This window comes from Orcinus orca, chromosome 1, assembly GCF_937001465.1.
Source record: "Orcinus orca chromosome 1, mOrcOrc1.1, whole genome shotgun sequence".
NCBI classification, from domain to species: Eukaryota; Metazoa; Chordata; class Mammalia; order Artiodactyla; family Delphinidae; genus Orcinus; species Orcinus orca.
In genome coordinates this window covers 49,104,453-49,126,027 of record NC_064559.1, presented here as the reverse complement: position 1 = coordinate 49,126,027, position 21,575 = coordinate 49,104,453, and the positions used below count along the sequence as shown (strand labels likewise).

The following is a 21,575-nucleotide window of genomic DNA, read 5'->3' as shown; positions in this document are numbered from 1 at the left end:
ACAGCACCGGAGAGCAGGAGGGAGCTCCTACCCAGCCTGATGTGGAAATGAAACTAGGGTAGGAAGAAGCCAGGACGAGGTGGAAGAATTTCCAGGTAAAGGGACAGGGAGCAAAGGCACTGAGGTGTCAACATAGTGCTTTCGAGGGTATCACAAGCAGCTCACTGGTCTGGTGCAAGGAAAAGCGTATCCAAGGCATGTCTGGGGCTGGCTTGCCCTCAGCACAGGTAACCTCAAAAGGCTTTAACCAGGGCTTTCCTGGTGGCACAGTGGTTGAGAGTCTGCCTGCCGATGCAGGGGACACGGGTTCGTGCCCCGGAGCGGCTGGGCCCGTGAGCCATGGCCGCTGAGCCTGCGCTCCGCAACGGGAGAGGCCACGGCAGTGAGAGGCCTGCGTACCGCAAAAAAAAAAAAAAAAAAAAAAAAAGGCTTTAACCAGCATAGCAACGTGGTCAATATTTGCTATTTAGATGAATCACTGGCAGCTGGGCACAGGATGAAATGGAGACCAGTAGGGATAGTGAGACCAGTTGAAAGCACACTAAACACTTCAGGCTGCTATAAAATTAAGGCAGAGGGGTATTCAAAACAATGTGATAGCATGATAGGTCAAAGGCAAGCTCTGGAGCACAGGCAGGGGATGGCTGGTGTTTGTACCCTACTGCAAAATTCTAAGGCTAGGATATGCCTTAACCCACATATCCAAATTCCCAAAGCATGGGAAAGATCTGGTTGGCAACAAGACTCAGGAAAGATTTTTTTTTTTTATTCCAAGAACAGGTAAACCTGAACTTACTTTGCCTCTTTTAAAAAACTCCCCTTTTTTGGTAGTAAAAGGGAATGAAGAGGCACATAGCGATTTAAAAGAATAACAAAGAATCAAGTCAGAAGAGGTCTTATAAATGTTAGGTTGATTTATAAGAGCTGCTCTGGGCAGTTAACACAGTTTGTTTACAATGAGTAGTTATCTAACTCTGAACATACTGTATGTACATGGCAATTAGAAGTTGTCATGGTAAGAAAAAACCATAGCCTGCCTGCTGCAGCCAACACAGAAACAGCCAGAAACAGTAGGGGAGATGTAGGGACAAAGGTGGGGTTTGTTTTTATTATAAAAGAAAAAAAAAAACTCCTCAGGAATCTAAACAAAGGAAGGGAATATTTCACACTCAGAGAATAGACACCAGGACACAAAATTACAAGTATTTTGACTCCAGACCTGTCCTCATCTCCTCCAACAGCAGACATGGGAAGGAGACAGCTGAAGCAAACAAGCAATTCTGTAAAACAAAGGCTTAGAAACCCTACAAATACGATTAAAATCTAAACTTGTTTTGCTTTAAAAAAAATTTTTTTTTAATATATCAAAAGGCCTGCTTTAGTGACATGCTAGTCCCACCAGAAAATAACCCCCAACCCCCCTTGTCAGTAACATGCTCAAGTTGACCAGCCAACTCATATTTCCAAACCCCTGTGTGTACAAGTACGTGTGTGTCTTTTGAACCAAAGCCCCAGGGCTCAGGTGACTGCTGCTGCTCCCGCGGGCTGACACAGCCAACCCGTGCCAGCCTCCCCAGAAGGGTGAGCAGGGCAGAGAAGCCCTGAAGTGGTAGTGAGGGGATGAGAGCCCAGTAGCCAACTTGTCAAGCACCCCCCTCCCAAAAGGAGACCAGACTACTCAACTCAAATTTGGCTCCCCGTGACCAGAATGGTTTTTACTTGCTAAGGAGAAAACACACATTTATCTGCACACCCGTATATATAATTTTTTTGTTTTTACATTTAAATATAAAAATACTACTCTGCTTTGTGTTATAAATGGAGGACCAAACAACATGGAACTCTTTCTTTTAAGGTAGGGCTATCCATCCATTTATGCTGAGCTTGTCAGGGCATTCAGCCCCAGGCAAGGGAAGCACCACACTAGGAGATCTAGGGCATTTTCCTACCTGATTTCCCACCACTCCTTCTCCCCTAATTCTCACTTTTAATAGAAAGTTGGTTCTAACCTTATAAGTAATGGAATTTCTCACCAAGAAAGGGAAATCCTAACCTTACCACAGAATCAAGCCCCCTGCCCCCCACTCAGCTACCACGCAGAGAAAGTCCTCCCCCTCCCTTCACAAATACTATGCTCTCTGTCCGGATAGCTATGCCTATTGGACAAACACACCTGATTAAATGGAAGCAGTGGTTATGTTTCCCCAACCCCACCCCGACTAACGCACTAGAAAGCTTCAGTGATAGGAAAAAAAATGGTGGGGGGGTAGGTGGGTGTGAAGAGATTAAGAACTTGACCCCTCTATCCTGGCCAAAGAAAGCAAGAGTGAGGAATAAAAAAAGACGTTGACATCCTGCCCTTTGAGTTAACAGCTATTATAACAGGTGAGAGGGGCGAGAGTGGCAGCAGGATGTAGGATTAGGAGGGGTTTTGACGGCTGCAAGTCTAGTCCACTTAGTTTTTGTACTGGAAGGGCTCGTCGCCAGTTTCGTTGAGAAGACACGTGCGGATGAGGGCTTCTGTCACCGCAAAGGGGTCACAGTTGGCAGAGGGGCGACGGTCTTCAAAGTAACCCTTCTTCTCCTGGCCGACAGTCCGGGGAATGCGGATGCTAGCGCCACGGTTGGCCACACCGGCAGAGAAGTCGTTGATGTTGGAGGTTTCGTGGAATCCAGTTAGGCGCCGGGCGTTGTCCAGGCCCCCCTTGGGATCGTAGGCTCGGATGTGGTACTGGTGTCGCTTGCTTAGTTTCTCGATGGCCTCCTCAATGTACCTGGAGGAGACAGTTAAGATGAGCGTCCAACCTGCCACCAGGAAACCCGCCCTTCAAGGGCAGAGGAGCAGGTGTGGATTCAAGAATGGAGTGACTCATCTACCAAGACTGTTGTCCAGGGTCTACTTCACCAAAACACGGCCCCAGGAGAACAAATTCTCCACAAGGGCAGCACTTTGCCTTGTAAGCTGTGTCTCTTAGTGCTCGGAAGAGTGCTAGACATGCAGTAGATGGCATTTGTTGAATGAAAAGATCCCAATCAAGGACTTTCTCCCACCCACAGGCATTGAATTCATTCATAAGCCTGTACGGTTACTAATTTAGTTCTTACTAAAGACTTTCAAATGCATTCATCTGTGTCAACTTTCCCCTATCACCATCCTTGAATCCTACTCCTAGAGTATTTTTGGGGTACTTTTCAAATAGAAACAAAATGACAGGATCAGAAGACAATTTTTGAAGCCAAGGGCCAAGGTACGAACTGAGAAGGCGGCTGACTCATTCCCGATACATCAAACCCTTGGCAAGTATTCTTGCAAAGAGAGTGAAACAGCCCCAGCAGGAGGCGGCACTCACTTCAGACCATTCTCCTCTCGCATGGCCTTGGTGCTGAAGTTGGTGTGGCAGCCGGCACCATTCCAGTTCCCAGGAATGGGCTTAGGATCAAAGGTGGCAATCACTCCGAAGTCTTCACACACACGATGCAAGATGAAGCGGGCCACCCAGAGATGATCTCCCATGTCGATTCCTTCACAGGGCCCTATCTGGAATTCCCACTAGAGAGAACGAGAAGACTGGCCTTTAAAACCCACTGCTCACCCCAACCCAGAAGCTCTGAAACGTGCACCCTTCTCACCCCTACTCCAAGCCACCTTGAGGACTTTGGGTTAAGGAGCGGGGCCTCATAGCAGCCCTTGCTAGCAAAAGTCTCCACTCGCCTCTGGGTGGGGAAGGTGACGGACTTGAGCCATTTACCTGGGCAGGCATGACCTCGGCATTCGTGCCCCCGATCTTGATGCCGGCATACAAGCAGGCCCGGTAGTGAGCCTCCACGATATCCCTGCCATAGGCTTTGTCTGCTCCCACACCACAGTAGTAGGGACCTGCAGAGGCGTCAAGATGGAAGGTCAAGAGGCAGGACATCAAGAAAATTCCTATCTATGTGAGATGCACGGCCCAAAGTCAGAAGTCAGAAAGCTCTCAACACTTGCTCTCTGGAATCACCATCCCTGCCTTCACCTGGAGGTGCAGGAGTGGAGTGCAGGGGGCCCTCCTGGCCACATTCTCAGTAGGGCCAAAGGTTTTCCCGCAATGTTAATGTCTCAACATCCACGTCTGGATTTGGGTAGCACAAGGGCTCTCTCTCTTTACGGTATTATTTCAGCCAAACTCAGGGATACTCCCTTAGCTTTTTGATCCACAAGGATTCAATCCCATCTCTGGAGAGAGAGACTTTCCTTGCTAATTAAGCACTTGGGGAGGAGCAAGATTCACCCCTCACCAAGGGGACTTACCTTGGGGCCCAGGGAAGCCGTTGGAAGGCCAACCAAAGGGATGCCCATCTGTGCCCATGAGAGTATATTCCTGCTCCATTCCAAACCAGGGGCGCTGGTTGCTCACCATGTCCATTATCCGTTTACAGGTGTGCCTTAAATTGGTCTCTAGGAAAAAGAAAGAGTCAACACACTATTAGAGACATATGGACAAATGTACTGAATCCCTGCATTGATGGGAAATACTCCTTGGACTCCAGGTACTTGAGATGTTGATTATAAGCTGAATTGACCCAGTGTTAACCTTTCTGTGCCCCCGTCGGTCGGTGTAAAAGGGGACGATAAGAGAAGCTATGATTATATATCTGCAGGGAGACTCTCAAAAGGCTTTATTTATAACTAAACTGGGTTACAACAGAGTCACATGGGAGTGGATCCAGAACAGAGCAAGTTTTCACCTTATCTGCAAGCTGGCTCCTTCCCAAATACCAAATGTCAGGCACGTAAACCCTCTATTCACAAAAGAACTGCTTCTAGCTGTCAGACTTATTCCTAGTTTCTCAAGCATTTAGAGCCAAATCTACAATTTTTATTGAGAGAATCATTTGCCTATTAAGAGCTTTACATTCCAGGTGAGCAGATAAAGTGCTAAGTTCTATAGTACTGGTTAGTACAAAAAAATAAAAATAAAATAAAATGTGACGAGCTCAACTGGGAACAATTTCTAACCCAGACCGGAACTTTATAGACTCATTATGGCTGTTTCACTATGTCCCAGGAACCATTTTAAGATCTCTACGTTACATCAAAGAAAACCCCCAACTTCGTTTTCCTAACAGCCCTGAGGTGGGTATTACAAGTCTCCATTTTCACAAATGAGAAAATGAGGCTCAGAGATGGTAGGTAGCCTGCCCAGGGTACAGCACAAGCAGCAAGGTCCGGAAACCCTGCTTGTCGACTTCAGAGCTCAGGCCCTTTACCACAATTTGATAATGCCTCTCAAAACAAAGACAAGTAAGGTCCAGAGTCACTAAGTGACTTGCCAAAAAGTCTCACTGGCTGAGTGTAGCAAGAGACTTCATGGACGTGAGACTCCAGCTGAGCTTAAAAAGGTGAATGGTGGAGAACTGGGAGCAATGGGTATGCCAGACAAAAACCAAAGGTGCAGTTACAGCAAACCTCAAGGCAAACGTATGTTATCAGTGAACCAAGATGCTCTTATTTTAGTCAGTGGACAGAGAAAGAAGACAAGCTCTCTGGAATGAAAAGGCAACCAATAACATACAATTCTTCTCAATCATTTGCACATATTAACTCAATTAATCCTCTAAACAACTTTATGAGACGGATTTCATTATTTTCCCCATTTTAAAATCGGGAAGTGAAAAGTATAGGAGAAAAGTAACTTGCCCAAGTTCATACCAAGTAAGTGGCAGATCTAGAACTCAAACCCAACATTCTAACTTCAGAATCCATGTTCTTAAAATCTACAGGCAGGAGGACTGTGACATGCGGCACTCCCCCAGCAGATTTAGAAGAATCCAATGTCGTTTTATGGAACCAACAATGGGAGGATGGACCATACAACCTCTCTGAACAAGGAAGTTCAGGATGGAGAGGTCCATGTCCAATCCTTCAGACTTCTAAGACAGTTCTGAGGTAAGCTCGTCTTTCCAATACCGATTTTGGAATATCCTCTCCCGCCCACCTTTACAATTCATGGACTGGGGTGGGGTATCCATACCTATCCTATACACACCTGCAGGCTTTCGGTTGTACTTGAAGACTTCACAGAACACCAGCTTGTTGGGGTCCTTGCGGAAAGGGTCCCGAAACATGGCAGCAGGGACGAGATACATGTCACTGTTGGAGCCTTCGGATTGAAAAGTACTAGAGCCATCAAAATTCCACTCCGGCAACTCTGGGGTAAAAAAGAGAGGGGAAAATTATAGTTAAAACGCACAGGAACTTTTCAGATCTTCACAAGATCTGTACTCTCTTGTCCAGAAAGCCAGTGAGGCATGCATGACTGCCACTATTAACACACAAACCCTGATGTTTGCAGGTAGCCCTACAGTCCTTCCTATCTGAGTTCCAAGTAAGACCACTGCATCACTTTCCTAAAAGAAGTAACAGTCACAAGAACAACCTAAGAATGACGTTTCCTCTGTAAATAAGTCTACTGGACACCAAGGAGACAAACTGGATATCACCAGTCAGTCAGTCAGTCCTCATTTAAAGTATTGAAATAGGAGAAATAAAGATTCTCTGAGAGCCAACTGTGTTGCTTCTTTCTCTAATTCCTCCCCCCGCTGTGTGACGGACTGTCCTAGTTCAAGTGGTGTCCTTATTTTAACAGATGAGGAAACAGACACTAGCCGGATGACTTATTCAATGGTGCTCCCATGTCACGTATCCACACTATGTTTTAAAGGCCAGTTCCTTCATCACTCCAGGTGACTATGAGTTCTCCCAAGGCAGAGACCAGACTCTCATCTTGTATTCCCAGGGCCTATCCAACACCTGCCACATAGCAGGTGCACAGTATATGCTTTATATTATAGTCATTCATTCATTTGCTCAAATGTGAACATTATCAGAAGAGTAACCTAACCTAAAAGCAGGTAAAAGATGATGGACCACGGTCCCTTTCCAGAAGGAGAGTGGCTATGGTTTGTTCTAGACCAAAAGAATGAAGTTGTCACAACTCATATAATAGCTCCTGTAGGATAAGCAATCAGCCAGTTTAAGAATTTCCAGAAGTGGCATCAACTAAAAACTAATGATGGCTGGTCCTAGAGACCACTTTAGGGTGTTTGTTTTGCATGTAGAACCTCAGTGACACATGAGTCTGAAACAGCATTCAAAGAGTTTGTAAAGTAGATGGCACAGTCAGGTTACAGCGGTGGTTTTCAAACTGGGTTCCTGGCGGTACCTTAGGGCCAATTAAGTAGGACTGCCCAAGTAAACAAAGGTTCCAACCCCTCTTGCCCCCAGACTTTGTCTCTTTTCCTTCAATATACTGGCTTACACGCAAGATTTCATTTAAATGAAGGGGTCCATTGCTGTTATGCTTGGAGGCAGTGTAGGAGCTTAATGTTGGTTGAATGAAGTCTGAAAAGTCCCGCCTTCGAAAAGCATCACAAACAGAGGCCAAATCTAGTGGCTTGGTCTCAGGCTGCCGCCCACCCTCACGCTGCTCCCAGCCAGCTCAGTCCCTCACCTTCTATACACTTGGGCTCACAGTCCAGGGTCCGGGTCTTGCAGCGCAGTCCTTCTCCAGTACCATCAATCCAGATATACATAGCTTGGACTTTCTCACCCTGAGGCAGGGACATGTACACCTGCTTGATGCCTTTGTTCAAGTGGGAGCTCGCCGAGGTGGCCATGGTGGAAGGTGTTCTGGAGAGAGACAAAATAAAATAAGAACACCAACTCCAAACAGATCCTCTGACGCAATAAGGACAACTAAATCAAGAAGCAGCGGGAGTGGTGGCCCCTCCCTATTTAACTTGCTTTCAGGGAGATTAAACTTTTATACTAGACAAAAGTCTCCTTATAAGCTTCCTCAAGCCAGAATCTAAACTTGTGAGCACTAAGCTCTACTTTTTGCAGTTTATCAGAGGTAGAGGAATTGTTTCATTTTTCACACTAAGATACTAGAGGGAGAAAAAAACCCCAAAACACAATGAAGATACAAAAGTTCTGAAACAGAAAGTCTGCCGAACAGACATCGTCTCCAAGTAAAATCCAGCCACAGAAAGGCTTGGCTGCTATGATCTCTGGGTTAAGTCTTCCCTTTTCCTTACACCCCAGAGGATATCTCAGTAAAGAGTGCTTTTGAAGATTCCTCCACCCTTCCAAAAAATAAACACCCCCCCCCCATTTAGTTGGTAGGATGAAACAAGGGGGCTAGCTAGAAGATTTAAGAGACTGGTGGCTTCCTAGAAGAACAGCAGTTATTACAATTACCAAGATGTAAAAATAGCCAATCCAAGTTGGATTCTAAGATACACGATGGCATAATTTGCATCAGTCTGAGGCAAAGTTCTCACTTCAGACAGGAGATTTAAGTTTGACCAGATTCCACCAGAGAGCTTTTCAAGTAATTAAGAAATTCCCACTTCTAAATCAAAAAGCTCTGGGGTTTCAAAAGCTGAGGCATGCTAAAAACTGCGAGGCTCCACCGCAAAACCCCTGAAAGAAGAGACACTGAAGCCACAAAACCAAACCTCAACATTAAGAGGAAACGTTCCACCCCTCCCTCTGCTGTCGACAGCCCAGGGTGGCTGGAAAGGGAACACACTGTTCTCCTCCAATGACTTGGGTAACTTTCTGAAGTACAGTGGCAAAGTTTCTATGGGCAACCGTCCATGTTTGCCCAGCTGAAAACATAACTGCTTCTCCCTCCAACAGCCTCACCCTTCTCCCCCCACCCCCACCCCCCGAAAGCGGAGAAGCTGTCTGTCAAGCAGTGTTAGCAGACAACCACTACCTTTGCCTACTCCTGTAGAAGACTTGGTCAGTCAAATCCCACCCCCGACGCCCATCCTGCCTTTAAAAGCCAGAGGGAGCAATCCCTGACCCTTTCAGCTCCCACTAAAAGCTATAACCCGGTCTCTGGCTTTCGTCCCCAACCTGTTACACCTCCAATTTCAAACCACTCTGTCTCCCTTTAAGCCTCGGATCCTGCTCTTTTTGGTGACGAGTTGCAATGCCAACAGCCTAGTCTACTATATCAACTGGTGCCGCCGAGGTGCCAAGATTACGTGGTGGGTGCTGGGAGGGATGGGATTCTGCAGTTTTTAGCTGTTTCTGCAGCTGCAGTGGGAGCCGGGGTCCTCATCCCTGCTCCTCACTCACCCCAGCCACATAAGGTCAACGGTATCGATGCCCTCCTTAGCCTTTCTCCTTTCCGAGTGGCGTTCGCGCCTCTCGTGGGTCTCCGGCTCTCGCTGGTCCAGGCACCGGAGGTTTCTGGGCGAGGGAGACGGAGAGGGAGAGGGAGTTGGAGAGCGGTAGGGATCGGACCGGGACGAGCTGGAATGCGAAGGCTGGTAGGTCAACGTCTCGATCTTGACTCGCAGTTTCTCTCTGGCGTTCACTGAGTAGGCGACGAAGCCGAAGCAGTTGGAGGGGGACCCCGAGGACCGAGACTCCAGGTCGTCACCTTCGTTCATGGTCTTCTTCACGGATTTGCGGCCAGGGGAGGATCCCCGCTTCCCGCCCCCGGGGTGGTTGGGATAATCCACTTTGAGAGCAGCCCTTTCCCACAGAAAGGTCCCGAAAGTCGGCGCCCCGCCCCTTGGGCCCCCGTCTGGATCTCAGGGCCTAGCCGAGGGGGGCCATCCCTCTCCAAGGACAGGGCTAGGAGGAGCGGGGGATGGGGACATCCGCCAGAGGGACAGCGTGCCGCTGCTGCCCCTGTCCGGCCGGCCAGTCCTCTCCACCCGCCGCGCCCGCCGGCCATGCCGCATCCCGGGCTCCCCATTGTTCAGTCACAGGGGTAGGCCCCCGGGAGCCCGCGGCGGGAGCGGGCCGCAACACAGACGCTCACTGCCCCTCGCCTCCGCGCAGGCGGCTAACCGCGACGACCGCCCCAGGGCCCGCCTCCGCGGAGGAAGAGAGCGAGGCTCCAGCAGGGGACCACTCCATCCACCACGCACACCACATGGCCGAGCCGGGGGCGCCGGGCCCGGGCAGTGCCTCCACAGCTCGCCCTGCCGAGCGACATCCAGGGGGCGGCGCTTGGGGCTGCAAGCAGCTGAAGGAAGATCAAAACAACTCCCCGCCCTTCTCGAAGCCCTGGCGACTCGCGCGCCCCGCCATCGCCGACCCAGACCCTCCGGGAGGCACGGGCGGCGGAAGCAAGCGGGAGGGCCCGCAGGCCGGGGCGCAGAGTAGAGGCTGGAGGTGGGAAGGGGCCGAACCGAGCTCAGCCGATCGGTCAGAGCGCGGCGGCTCGCGACACTTCCGAGCCCCCCGGGCCGGCCAGGCGCTTACCTGGGCGGCGAGCAGGCGGCAGGGTGGGCAGGCCGCGAGAGCGAGGTGCGGAGAGGAGAGGCGAGGAGGCCGGAAGAACTGCTTACACAGCCGGCTCTTCTCCCATTCTCGACTCTGCAAGGCCGTTTGCGGCCCCGCACGCTTTATCTGCAGCCGGGGCCGCCCCCGGCGCCCTGATTGGCTCCCAGAGGCCCGGAACCCGGGCGGATCAGCTGATGCGCGTCCCGGCAACTCGGCCATTGGGCGAGCCGCCGAGCGGGCGCCGCCGGGGTGGGGGCGACCCGGCCCGGGAAAGAAAGAAAGGGAAAGGGCGGTGGGGGAAGGGGGTGTGGGGGAGGGGAGCGAGGAAGGGCGGGGCGGCGGCGGCGGCGGCGGCGGCGGCGGAGGGCCCAGTGCCTGCCGGGAAGGACCCCGCCGGCCTGGGCTGCCGCGCAGCGACGCGGCGACCCCGCCCGCCCGGCCTGGGGCCGGCCCCGCAGCCCAGTATTGCATTCAGGTCGGATATTTTGCGGGAGAGTTCGCTCTTTTACTAGGTCACACTGCACGCCCCAGAGCTCCCAGAGGAAATTCTGACCCACGGGCACCCACTTTTGCCTTTTGTTGTTAGAGAACCCCCGGCCCCCTTTCCCGGCCCTCGGGTCAAGTTTGTGAGGGAGCTCGCGGGGTGGGGGAAGCCCTGGGCTCGCCGCAGCCGTGGCCAGGCGTCGGAGGGGGCGGCGCAGACGGGGCTGCCGGAGGTCTCTCGGCGGGTTTGGGGATGTGAACAGAAGTCTAGGATCTCACATTGGTAGTGAAAGTGCTGTGTTTTGTCTCATTCCATAGAAGGGATCCTGGCGGGCGGAGACACAAGTCGGGAGACCTGATTCTGCCTCTGCCACACCTGAGGCAATTCTCGCAGCCTCTGGGCCCAAGTTCCCTCATCTATAAATAAAGCGGAACTTCCCTGGTGGTGCAGTGGTTAAGAATCCGCCTGCCAATGCAGGGGACACAGGTTCGAGCCCTGGTCCGGGAAGATACCACATGCCGCGGAGCAACTAAGCCCATGCGCCACAACTACTGAGCCTGCGCTCCAGAGCCCGTGAGCCACAACTACTGAGCCTGCACCCTACAGCCCACGAGCCACAACTACTGAGCCCGTGAGCCACAACTACTGAACACCACGCGCCTAGAGCCCGTGCTCTGCAATAAGAGAAGCCACTGCAATGAGAAGCCCGCGCACCGCAACAAAGAGTAGCACCCGCTCTCTGCAACTAGAGAAAGCCCGTGCGCAGCAGCAAAGACCCAACGCAGCCGAAAATAAAATAAAATAAATTAATTAAAAAAATAAAATAGAGTGGTTCAAGAAAGGACCTTAAGAGTCGCCCATCAGATCTGAAATTCTGTTCAGTAAAGCGGTTCAAGAAAGGACCTTAAGAGTCGCCCATCAGATTTGAAATTCTGTGTGCAAACTGTTTCCCGAGGACAGCTGAAAGGAAGGTGAAGTCTTGGCATCTCCTCTTCGAAGCTCAGGGTATGTCAAAAATTTAGAATTCCTGAAACGAATTCTGTCTGTTTTTGTTTGTCAAGTAATTTATTGCACGTTTTTGTAATATGGAAAATGAGAATCAGTACCCCTTCCTCCTCTCTCCTTATAGCCTTACTATGATAGGTGAGAAAACGTGTATGTGTATGTGAACACAGTCTTGAAGTGGATGCTTGTCAACAGATACACAATAACTATATATATATGTATACAACACATACACAACACACACGTGAATATAATGTTTTCATTTCTACCAGTGCTATTACTTGATCATACTATTTTTATTGCCTGAATCCATCTGATGGTGTCTAGCCTTTATTGCATCTTTCAAGAGCCCCAGTATTTGAGACTTTGAGGTTTTCTGTTTGAAGACTAAGAAGTCATGTTTCCAGGGCCTTTGGAAGAGGAAGGGAAGAAGTTTGCACTTCTGGTTATTTTTTGTACCACAAATATGGAAAAGAAATGTTGCCTGTGACCACACACACATAACTTGGCTTCTTTGGTCAACATCCCTTCCCTGTGAGAGTGTGTCTAACACTGTAGTGATTTAAAATGAGAGATGCAAGATTCATCTCAAACAGGGGCTTTTGGTATGTTTCAGACAGGTAACATTGTGGACCAGGTAAGTCGTCTTGCAAGTGTAAGGGATTCCATCCTTTATGTGATCCTTCGATATGATGGTTAAAAGCTGGGCTTCAGTTCAGTCAACGCAGGTTCAGATCTGGGCTTTACTTCTTACCAGCTTTGTGTTGGGGTAGGTACTTAGCCCTAGAGCCTCAGATTCCTTGCCTCCAAAATAAGAATAACAACAACAACAAAAAAAAGTCAAAAAAAAGGGCTCCCTGGTGGCGCAGTGGTTGAGAGTCCGCCTGCCGATGCAGGGGATGCGGGTTCGTGCCCCGGTCCGGGAAGATCCCACATGCCGCCGAGCGGCTAGTCCTGTGAGCCATGGCCGCTGCACCTGCGCGTCCGGAGCCTGTGCTCCGCAACGGGAGAGGCCACAACAGTGAGAGGCCCGCGTACCGCAAAAAAAAAAAAAAAAAGTCAAAATAAGAATAACGTCTACCTTGTATATTGTAAGGATTAATTGTGATGGCACATGCATATAGTAAATTTTTAGAAAAGAGCAATAATAATTATTATAGGCCAAGATAATCTGATGGGATTGGATTCTTTCTTTCCCCACCACAACCTGTGAAGTACAACTTCCTAACTTCGTGTAATGCTCTACCGTTGGTTTTATGAGAGTGGGCTTAGACCTGGTAGCAAACTGAGATGTCTTCATTCCATTTCTTTCTGTGAGGTCTTGAGTTTAAATTGTTGAGGAGGGGGCGTGAGGGAGGGGAAGAGTCATGTTCTTGTTTTAGAAAATGTTAATTTCCAGTTGCCAAACTGCCAGAAGTGAACCAGAGCTTTTTACTGTACTCGTCACCACCAGCACCCGAGGCGGGGATGGCACACAGAATAGAAAATGGAAAAGTAGGAAGCATGTGCAGTTCTTAAAGCTTCTAGTCTGTGGGTGCCTGCCGCCCTTGCTGGTGTCTTAACCTTCCTGAGCAGCTTATTCATCTTAGTGTCCCCCAGGAGTGTCCAGGGTGAGTGGTCAATAACCGATGTTTGTTGACCACACAGAAATGACAGCGGCACCATCAAGAGAACATGTGCTTTGAGCTGCTTTTCCAAGAATGGAAATGGATTTGCTTTGATCCATTCACGTGACGGGGCATACTTTGTGAGGGTTAGGAAGGTAATACATGACTACTGAGTTTTTCAGGCAGAACAAGAGGCCTTGTCCCCCTTAGTCAGCACCATACTTACTTAACCCAACCGAATTAGGGCCCAAATGAGCCCAATGATTGTTCAGGGAACCTTAAAAGAGTATGAGGGAAGAAAAAGCAGAAGAAAGTCCTTAAACTAACTGGTTCGTCCCCAGAAACCCAGACTGTACTTTTAGAGAAGTTAGAAGTAGAATGGACTGTTTGATCCTGTTTGACTTTGCTGTGTCTGCTGCCCTTTGTTCTCTTTCTCCTTCTTCCCTAAATTGCTACCCGCCCACATTCTCCACTCGCTCCCTAAAAAGCATTAGAGCACTTGAACGGATGAACTCTTCTGTCTCCTGGTACACCCAGTATCAAAGCACACAGGGGATTCTGTTACGTGTGCTTTGAAGTCAGGTTTTTCTCTCTTAGAATAGAGCAGCTGTGTCCAAGGGGTGGGTGGAGTGGGAGAGAAATATCACAGGTAAAAATTTGGTTCCAAATCTGCAGAAATGACTGGGGACTGAAAAAAAGCATTTCTTCAGTGTTGTTCTGCTGCTTGAAATAAAGGCCTTGTCTTGGCTGGGCTTTACCTGTGAATTCTCTCAATTTCTTTCACTCTCTTTTAAAGGACCCATTCTCACTTTGCAGGTCGTAAGCCCTTAATCTAGTGATCTGAGCGTGCCTTCCCAAGGCCTGTGTGGTTGGTTGCCTTGCACTCATTGGAGACAAGATTTGGGGTAAGGCTCAAACGTACTCAAACCTTCAACCAGAACATGTAGTTTGGGAAATGGAGTTTTTCCAACATTTGAATGATTTCAGTAGGCATTGAACAAAACCCTTAACTTAGGCTAAAGAGACATAGCTGAGACTCAGGCTTGAGGAACACCCTGGAAACCCAACCCAGAATTATAAATTTTTTTTTCAATAAACCAACGCCAGTTCTTTCCAAAAGAATAGACCATTGTATATCTTAAAGCAAAACAAAAATAAAACAAAAGAAAAAGAAACAGCCTTGGAAGTTGATGTCATTACTCTTAAAGCACATTTTGGGGAAAAGCTGCAATTGACCAAGCCTTCAAATTTCACAGTACACAATTAAAGAAGGAAAGACCAGGTTTTACGTCAATTTGGTATCTAACACTGAACCCAGAGGAATTGTTCTTTATCTCTTTTCTGATTGTTTGATATTCTTAAGCTCAGGTTAGGAAATTAGAAATTCAAGTCTCAGCTTTTTTTTTTTTTTTTTTTGTCTGATTTGAGTTTTGTTGAAGGCCCCTGGAAACCATTCAAAAATAGAGAACACTTCGTTTCCCAGCCTACACCTTATGACTGAAGGTTTGGGTCTGAGCCCTACCCCAAATCTTGTCTCTCACAGGAAACTGCTTGGAGAGTTGGGAGGAATTAAGTTCATCTTAGCTAACGACATGGTAAAATAAGTGCTACTGAGAAAATTACAGCTGTATAATTCTAGAATGAACCTTCAAATCATTCTAGCTGACCAGTGAGGAAGCTGAGGACGTGCTCACTTGCAGTAGCTAGCTGGATTCACCTTAGTGCAGCATTTCACAGGCTAATATGCTTCCAAGGTGCAATTCCCTTGAGAGCCTTTTTCTGTTGCCCTTCCTTCAGCCTTCTCCGGCTGTGGGTGATGCATTCCTGGGCCACCACCTCCAAACTCCGAAATCCCTACTGTACCCACTAAGGAAAGTACCCAGTCCAGGAACCAACTAGTTTACCTCTGAATCCTGCATAGTGGCTTACCCAATACCTTACATACAATGGACATTCAATATATTCTTTGTGAATAACTAGATTACCAGGGGAAAAATTGCTGTATGACAGGTTCTTTTTAAAGGAATCTTTGGAGATCATTTTGTGTATTTAATAATCTGTTTCGTCGTTTTGTGAATGTGGGATCTTCACAGATAAATTTTCTTCCTATTCTCAAGGTATGTATGGATTTATCTTTGTTCTCTAGATTGATTGGAACATTATTGAAGCTTATTTAGAAGTTTAGGAAATTTAGCATCGTGGTCAAAAACGGACTAGGATCAGAGTGTGTCCTTGAGTTGGTACTTTTCCCAAAGATATCCTCAACTGGATCCACAGCCCATCCTCCCTCACTCCTATCCCATTAGTTGATTTGAATCCTTGTTTATTTCACATTTCCACGCCAAATATTAGCGGGAAGCAAACAGCGCTTGGGTACATTTTCTGGATATTTGGACAATACGTAGACTTGGCTCTATATTTTTCCTGACCTCCTTTCCCCTCCCCCCACTTTTTTTGAACCGGTTCTTAGGAGACTTTTTACTGGGTCGGAGAGTTAGAGGCTTGGCTGGGGTGATGTGAATATAGTGCCCTCTGGTGGAATTTTGTGAGAATTGCAAATTTCTCCCCCCAACCTTAAGAGTGTTTGAGAAGTCTTTTCTTGGCTGGCCTTCAAGGGGAGGGCTTCTCTGTTACATCTCAAATACTATAGTAAATTAATAGCATGCAAGTTTATTACCTACACTGGATATTTTAGAGATATTGTGTGGGGGATATCAATTGATTACTTGAGGTTTGTTTATCATTATAAAATTAGGCCTCAAATGACTAGAAATGGGCAGCTGGCAGCACCTGTGCTTTTTCATCATCTGACATCAGTGTGTATGAGAGGTAGACAAAAAAGGAGTTCCCCCAACAAAGGTAATTGGAAAGAGTCTAGGAACCAAGAATTAAGGGAAAATAGCAGGGATCAGAAAACTTGGTCACAACAGTTGTTATCCTCAGCCCTCACTAGGATCTGAGCCCAGACATTTAAGACCCAGCTAGAGGTTGAGAGACTGCCAGACTCTGACTGATCCACTTCCTGCAGCAATTTGTAGAGGGGTCCCACGGTGGTCGTGTAACATGGAGCTTCTCTGGACCCTGTTAGCTTCCAGCTGGGACGGTAACAACAATGCCAAAAGGAAGAGACGCCTTAGATTCCCAACAGGCACAAAGCATCGATCATCACATGCCAGCAGAAGAAGGTGGTGACAAACGTGATGTCAATGATGTCATCATCCTGCCCCGGGTAGCCGGTGCCTGGTTTGTACAGAATGAAGCCGGCCTGTACCAGCCAGGAGCTCAGGATCTGAAACAGAAAGGTCCCGATCACTGAGAGTTGAAACGTGTCGGGAACCCACAGCTGTACGGTCAACACCAGCATCAGCAACAACACCACCAAGATGAGCAGAGAGTGAACCTGCAGCTCCACCCCGGCTGAGTCCTGAACATGTGACACCAGCAACAGCAGGAGCACATAGAAAGTCAGCACCAAGGTCCCTTCTTCTAGGGGCACACAGTGCTGAGGCAGCAAGTTCTTGCTCACGACCTCTACACAGCCGTTGAGGGTGAGAAGGATGTACATGGTGACGTGCTGCCACTCTTTGGCGTACATAACTGTCAGGGGCAGCTCCCTGTTCATCAGTATCAGCCCTCTCTTCATGCAGCTTATCTCATACACTAACAAGCCAGAGCCAGCCAGCGTCTTCAGCAAACCTCCGTAGGATATTTTCCACAGCCTGGCCCATCTCCCCTTATTCCTGGGAGGTGATAAAGGATACAGGAAAGAGTCACTGAATATCACAGCTTTGGAGACCACTACTGCTTGATACAGCCCATATGAGAGTAGAAACAGCCCTGGGTACGCATGACCGATAAAGGTTCCCATTGAACTAGAAATCCCTCTAAAGAAGGTGAGAAGAGTAAAACCAAGGCACGTCCACACCTTCTGGGGCCACTTCAAGATCTGGACTCTGGAAAGAATTGCCTTCCACCAACTTTTATCATTTCGCCCCACCCACTGCTCCCCCACAGAGAGGAAATGCTTCTTGAAACAAGCCTACGACTTTGGTGGTGTAAAGCCTCATTGCTCCATTCCATTCTGGGACGTTGGGGACTAACTGGCTTCTGCCAAAGAAGACAGCTGGTGAATGTGCCTTTAGGGGCTCCCCTCTAGGGCCCTTGGGGCGCTTCTGGTCATACTTGTCCCTTTCTCCTATGGCTTCCTTCCCCTGGTACTGCCCAGCACTCAGAGAAGGGCACAGAAGCATGGGATGGGATTAGGGGTTGCCATGGTCTCCAGAGGAAGCCTGGGCACTCACAAATCCTCAGGTTTCCTTTGGTATCTCTCAGACATAACTTTGGCCTGATTACAAAGTTTTCTTTCTGGACACATATATTTAAAAACATTTGGATATATGAGCATGTTTCGTACCTATCTGGCTTTTCTTCTTTTATAGACGTGTTCTGAGGATCACCAAGAAAGGTCCCTTCCTCTCCTCCCCTTATCTTTTCACCTCCCCACCTTTGTCTCCCCACTTCAGCATTTCTACTGGCCAGTAAATGGATCTGAAAAGCTAACTTTTGATACTGATTTCAGGAACAGTGGGTATTTTGTACTGTGTCAACCTAACCAAGCTTGAGCCATGATTCCTAGAGTTACCTTCCCTCTATGATTCCAGATTGAGTTGGCTGCAAGAGAAGTTTACAAGAGAACCTAAAGATGGAAATGAAGCAACCTAAGACACTCTGAAGGTGTAGGGTGCCAGGCGCCACTGCAGTTCACGTATTCAGTTACTGATCTGCTGGCTCAACTCCTTGGCATGGACAGCCAGGCCTACAGCTCCCTCAGCTACTCTTTGTGCGAAGGGCACCAGCTGCTTCTGCAGGCCACCTGCCACTGAAGTATGAGGTGATGAGGGGAAGACAGAGGCTTCAGTCTATCTTCATAAGCTGCAGTTTGTCCTTGCTCTTCCCCAACTTCGTGTAATGTACTTCTTCCTGACTGCTGCCAATTTGAGCTGAAATGGCCTCCACCCCATCACACAGAGAGGCAAGAGCCTTCCATAGACTTCCTCACTACAAATGTGTAAGGTCTAATATCCATAAGAAATCCATATTCCCATGATCTATCCCTAACTGATGCAAGGCATTAAGGTGTAATCCCTAAAATGTAGATACCGTTGAGAGGAGTGACTCCAGTGTGCTAGTGTTGGCCATTTGGATTTTAATGTGAATTAGCCCATCAGCTTCATTTATCTATGACTCTGCTAGTGTCTAATGCACCTCAGAAGACAGAGTCCTAGGTATTGGGTAACAGCCAGCTGAGTATAAGGCAGAGAGGATGGTGAAAAACAAAGTACAGATAATGTGAAGCTCATAGTGGTTCTGGGTTTACTGTGGAAGGTACATGGAATAGGAATTTCTCTGGGGGTGATAATAATGCTGAGGGGAGAAGTTCACTGCTCAACGTGAATGGTGCTGACATCACAGTCTTCTGCATAATCATCTGTCCTTACGGTACAAGTAATGCTGTGGGGCAGAGAGGCAGCACCTGTATGCTGACAGTGCCCCTAGTGAAGAGGAGGAGAACTTACGCACAGGTCACAGCACTGCCTCTGAGACTTCACTCCTACCCAACTACCTACACTTCCACAAGTCCACTTAATTCCAGAAAAAGTTAAATCTTTCTGCCCTTGAGGATGACAGTAATTCAGATTTCTTCTTGCTATTTAGAGGTTTGGTGGGGCTAGGGATTTGAGTGTGAAGGGAAATTAGAAAAGCGAAACTTAATTCAGCTTTCTGGGGGAATTTTCTAACTTTAAATTTTAAAGTTAAGTATTTTTATTCAATTAATATACAGTCCTTATAGAAAAGTCAGATAAAATGCATCAGCAAAAAGAAGAACATTACACAATCTGGAGGTGACCATTGTTACCACTGAGGTGTAGAAACACAGTTCTAAGAAAGCAGCATGAAGAATGGAAAATGCATCGATGGAAGTCAGAAATCTGCCTTCTCACTCCAGTTCCCCTTGATTTGCTGCATGTCATACCCCTCATCTAAAAAAAACTGAGTGTTCAACTTAACTTTCTATTAAAGTGAAAATAAAAGGGCATGAATATGGTTGCACAGAAGTGAACATGTTTATCTTTTGTCTTCTCCCTTTTGGTGAATTACCAAAACACTGGGAGAGCTCTGTAGTGCTCAATGCTCAGAGGTAGGAGATTCAAAGGGAAAATCTGAGTGACGCTTCTGAAGTCGTCAGGAGGAGAGAACCCGAGGGATTCTCTTAGGTTCTTGGATTTGCTCTGGGAGAGGCCCAGGGTCCATCGCTCCTCTATGTATCAGCAGGACCGGGACAGGAAGCATGTGGTTACAGGCCTCAAGAGGAGCCACATTTGATTGCTTTTAATGTTGCTTCTAGTACTTCGAGGCTGTGGTCCTAGTAAGGTGGGTGCAGCAGAGCTTTCTCCAGCTCCTATCCTCCTCTCCCCAGTTGTTCCTGCAGCTGTGAGTCAGTGGTCAGAAGAGGAGAGAGAACAGCAGCACTGACCCCAGAGCAATGTGAGGTTGAAAGTGGAACATATGAGGACAGGGGGCCCCACTTCAGGTCCCGTCCGGGTTGCTCAGGCCCCACCTTGGCCAGGCACCAGGGCTGCATGTTGTTCATTAAAACGTGAACATCCTGAGCACGACTTTGAAGATAGGAATCACCCATCCCAAACCAGACACTCACTGCCCACAAATAGCCAAGAAGGAAGCGAAGGGTGGTGAATGATTAGCAGAGCTGGCAGACAGCTCCAGAGTCTGTGGACACCAAGTACCTGGAAAGAGTTTCCCAAGACAAACTCAGCTTGACCACAGGAGCCCACGGAGGTCCTTCATCGCCTGGCTGCTCCATGGCGAGACTCCCCCTCAGACCTGTCCCCCCCCCCTCCATGTTCTTGAGGGGCCCCAGGCACAGCCACTGCCACTTGTCTGGCATGAAATGCCAGGATGAGCCAGAATGCCTTCAGGAATTCAGTACCTATGAATTTACTAACTGCTGTGGATTCTGCTGAGTACAGCAGGCATATAAAAAAGTATATGATGTAGTTCTTATCCACAAAGGGCTTACAATTTGAAGGCACACATCTCTACACACACTCAAACACACATACACAAACACACAACATATAGAGAACTATTTAGACTACCTTGGTTCCATAGAAATCAAATGTCATGTATGTAATTTTTAATTTTCTAAAGCATTTGATAAAATTCAACATCCATTCATGATGCAAACTCTTACCAAAGTGGGTACAGAGGGAACATATCTCAACGTAATAAAATACGTTTATGACAAACCCATGGCCAGCCTAATACTCAATGTTGAAAAGCTGAAAGCCTTCCCACTAAAATCTGGAAGGAGGTAAAGATGCCCACTCTCACCACTTCTATTCAACATAGTATTGGTAGTCCTAGTCACAGTAATCAGACAAGAAAAAGAAATAAAAGTTATCCAAATTGGAAGAGAAAAAGTAAAATTGTCACTATATGTAAATGACATGATAGTATATATAGAAAACCCTAAAGACTCCACACAAAAACTACTAGAACTAATAAATGAATTCAGCAAGATAACAGGATACAAGATTAACATGCAGAAATCTGTTGCATTTCTTTACACTAATAATGGAATATCAGAAAGAGAAAGTAAAAAAAAAAAAAAAATCCCTTTCAAAATCTCATCCAAAAAAAAAAATACTTAGGAATAAACCTGACCAAGGAGGTGAAAGACCTATGTGCTGAGAACTATAAAACAATGATAAAGGAAACTGAAGATGACACAAATAAATGGAAAGATATCCTATGCTCTTGGACTGGAACATTTCATATTGTTAAAAAGACCATACTACCCAAAGCAATCTACAGGTTTAATGTGATCCTTATCAAATTACCCATGACATTTTTCACAGAATTAGAACGAGTAATCCTAAAATTTATATGGAAGCATAAAAGATCCAGAATTGCCAAGGAAATCCTGAGGAAAAAGAACAAAGCTGGAGACATAACCCTCCCAGACTTCAGACAAAACTACAGAGCTACAGCAATCAACACTGTGGTATTGGCACAGAAAACAGACATATGGATCAATGGATAAGACAGAGAGCCCAACACACCTATGATCAATTAATCTTCAACAAACGAGGCAAGAATATGCAAT

At 47.4% G+C, this 21,575-nt stretch overlaps 3 protein-coding genes and 1 long non-coding RNA gene across 9 annotated transcripts in view; 2 read left to right on the top strand and 2 right to left on the bottom strand.

Annotated features, from left to right (window-relative positions):
* Positions 1 to 1,082: 1,082 nt before the first annotated feature.
* Positions 1,083 to 10,406, bottom strand: GLUL (glutamate-ammonia ligase). Of its 2 annotated transcripts, XM_012533020.3 has the most exons (8): positions 10,271 to 10,406; positions 9,131 to 9,244; positions 7,491 to 7,669; positions 6,027 to 6,188; positions 4,289 to 4,435; positions 3,750 to 3,877; positions 3,351 to 3,550; positions 1,083 to 2,774 (listed from the first exon to the last, which is right to left on the bottom strand). In XM_012533020.3, the coding sequence occupies exons 2-8, from the start codon at positions 9,139 to 9,141 to the stop codon at positions 2,456 to 2,458; spliced, it is 1,146 nt and encodes a 381-aa protein (XP_012388474.1). In that variant the 5' UTR covers positions 9,142 to 9,244; positions 10,271 to 10,406; the 3' UTR covers positions 1,083 to 2,455. The 2 variants fall into 2 exon arrangements, with proteins under 2 accessions (XP_012388474.1, XP_004269878.1); XM_004269830.3 differs by lacking the exon at positions 9,131 to 9,244 and having other exon boundaries at positions 10,271 to 10,405.
* LOC125964342 (uncharacterized) lies at positions 4,415 to 6,102 on the top strand. The gene is made up of 2 exons (XR_007477283.1): positions 4,415 to 4,527; positions 5,761 to 6,102. It is a non-coding gene; the product is annotated as an uncharacterized LOC125964342 (long non-coding RNA).
* Positions 9,242 to 21,575, top strand: part of LOC125964335 (translation initiation factor IF-2-like) — a 53,593-nt gene continuing 41,259 nt past the window's right edge. The window contains exons 1-3 of one of the 5 annotated variants that reach the window (XR_007477280.1): positions 9,242 to 10,766; positions 11,093 to 11,780; positions 18,049 to 19,583. Coding sequence is in view for 1 of the 5 variants with exons in the window: in XM_049709561.1 (XP_049565518.1) it covers positions 9,651 to 10,766; positions 11,093 to 11,197 (1,221 nt within the window). In the remaining 4 variants the exon portion in view is untranslated. Of the gene's footprint in view, positions 10,767 to 11,092; positions 12,049 to 16,330; positions 16,612 to 18,048; positions 19,584 to 21,575 lie in introns of those variants that run through there. The other 4 variants (XR_007477282.1, XR_007477281.1, XR_007477276.1 and 1 more) reach the window with 4 other exon arrangements.
* Positions 16,296 to 17,255, bottom strand: TEDDM1 (transmembrane epididymal protein 1). Its single transcript, XM_012532981.3, is given in 1 exon segment — positions 16,296 to 17,255. A coding segment is annotated over 1 exon segment (960 nt).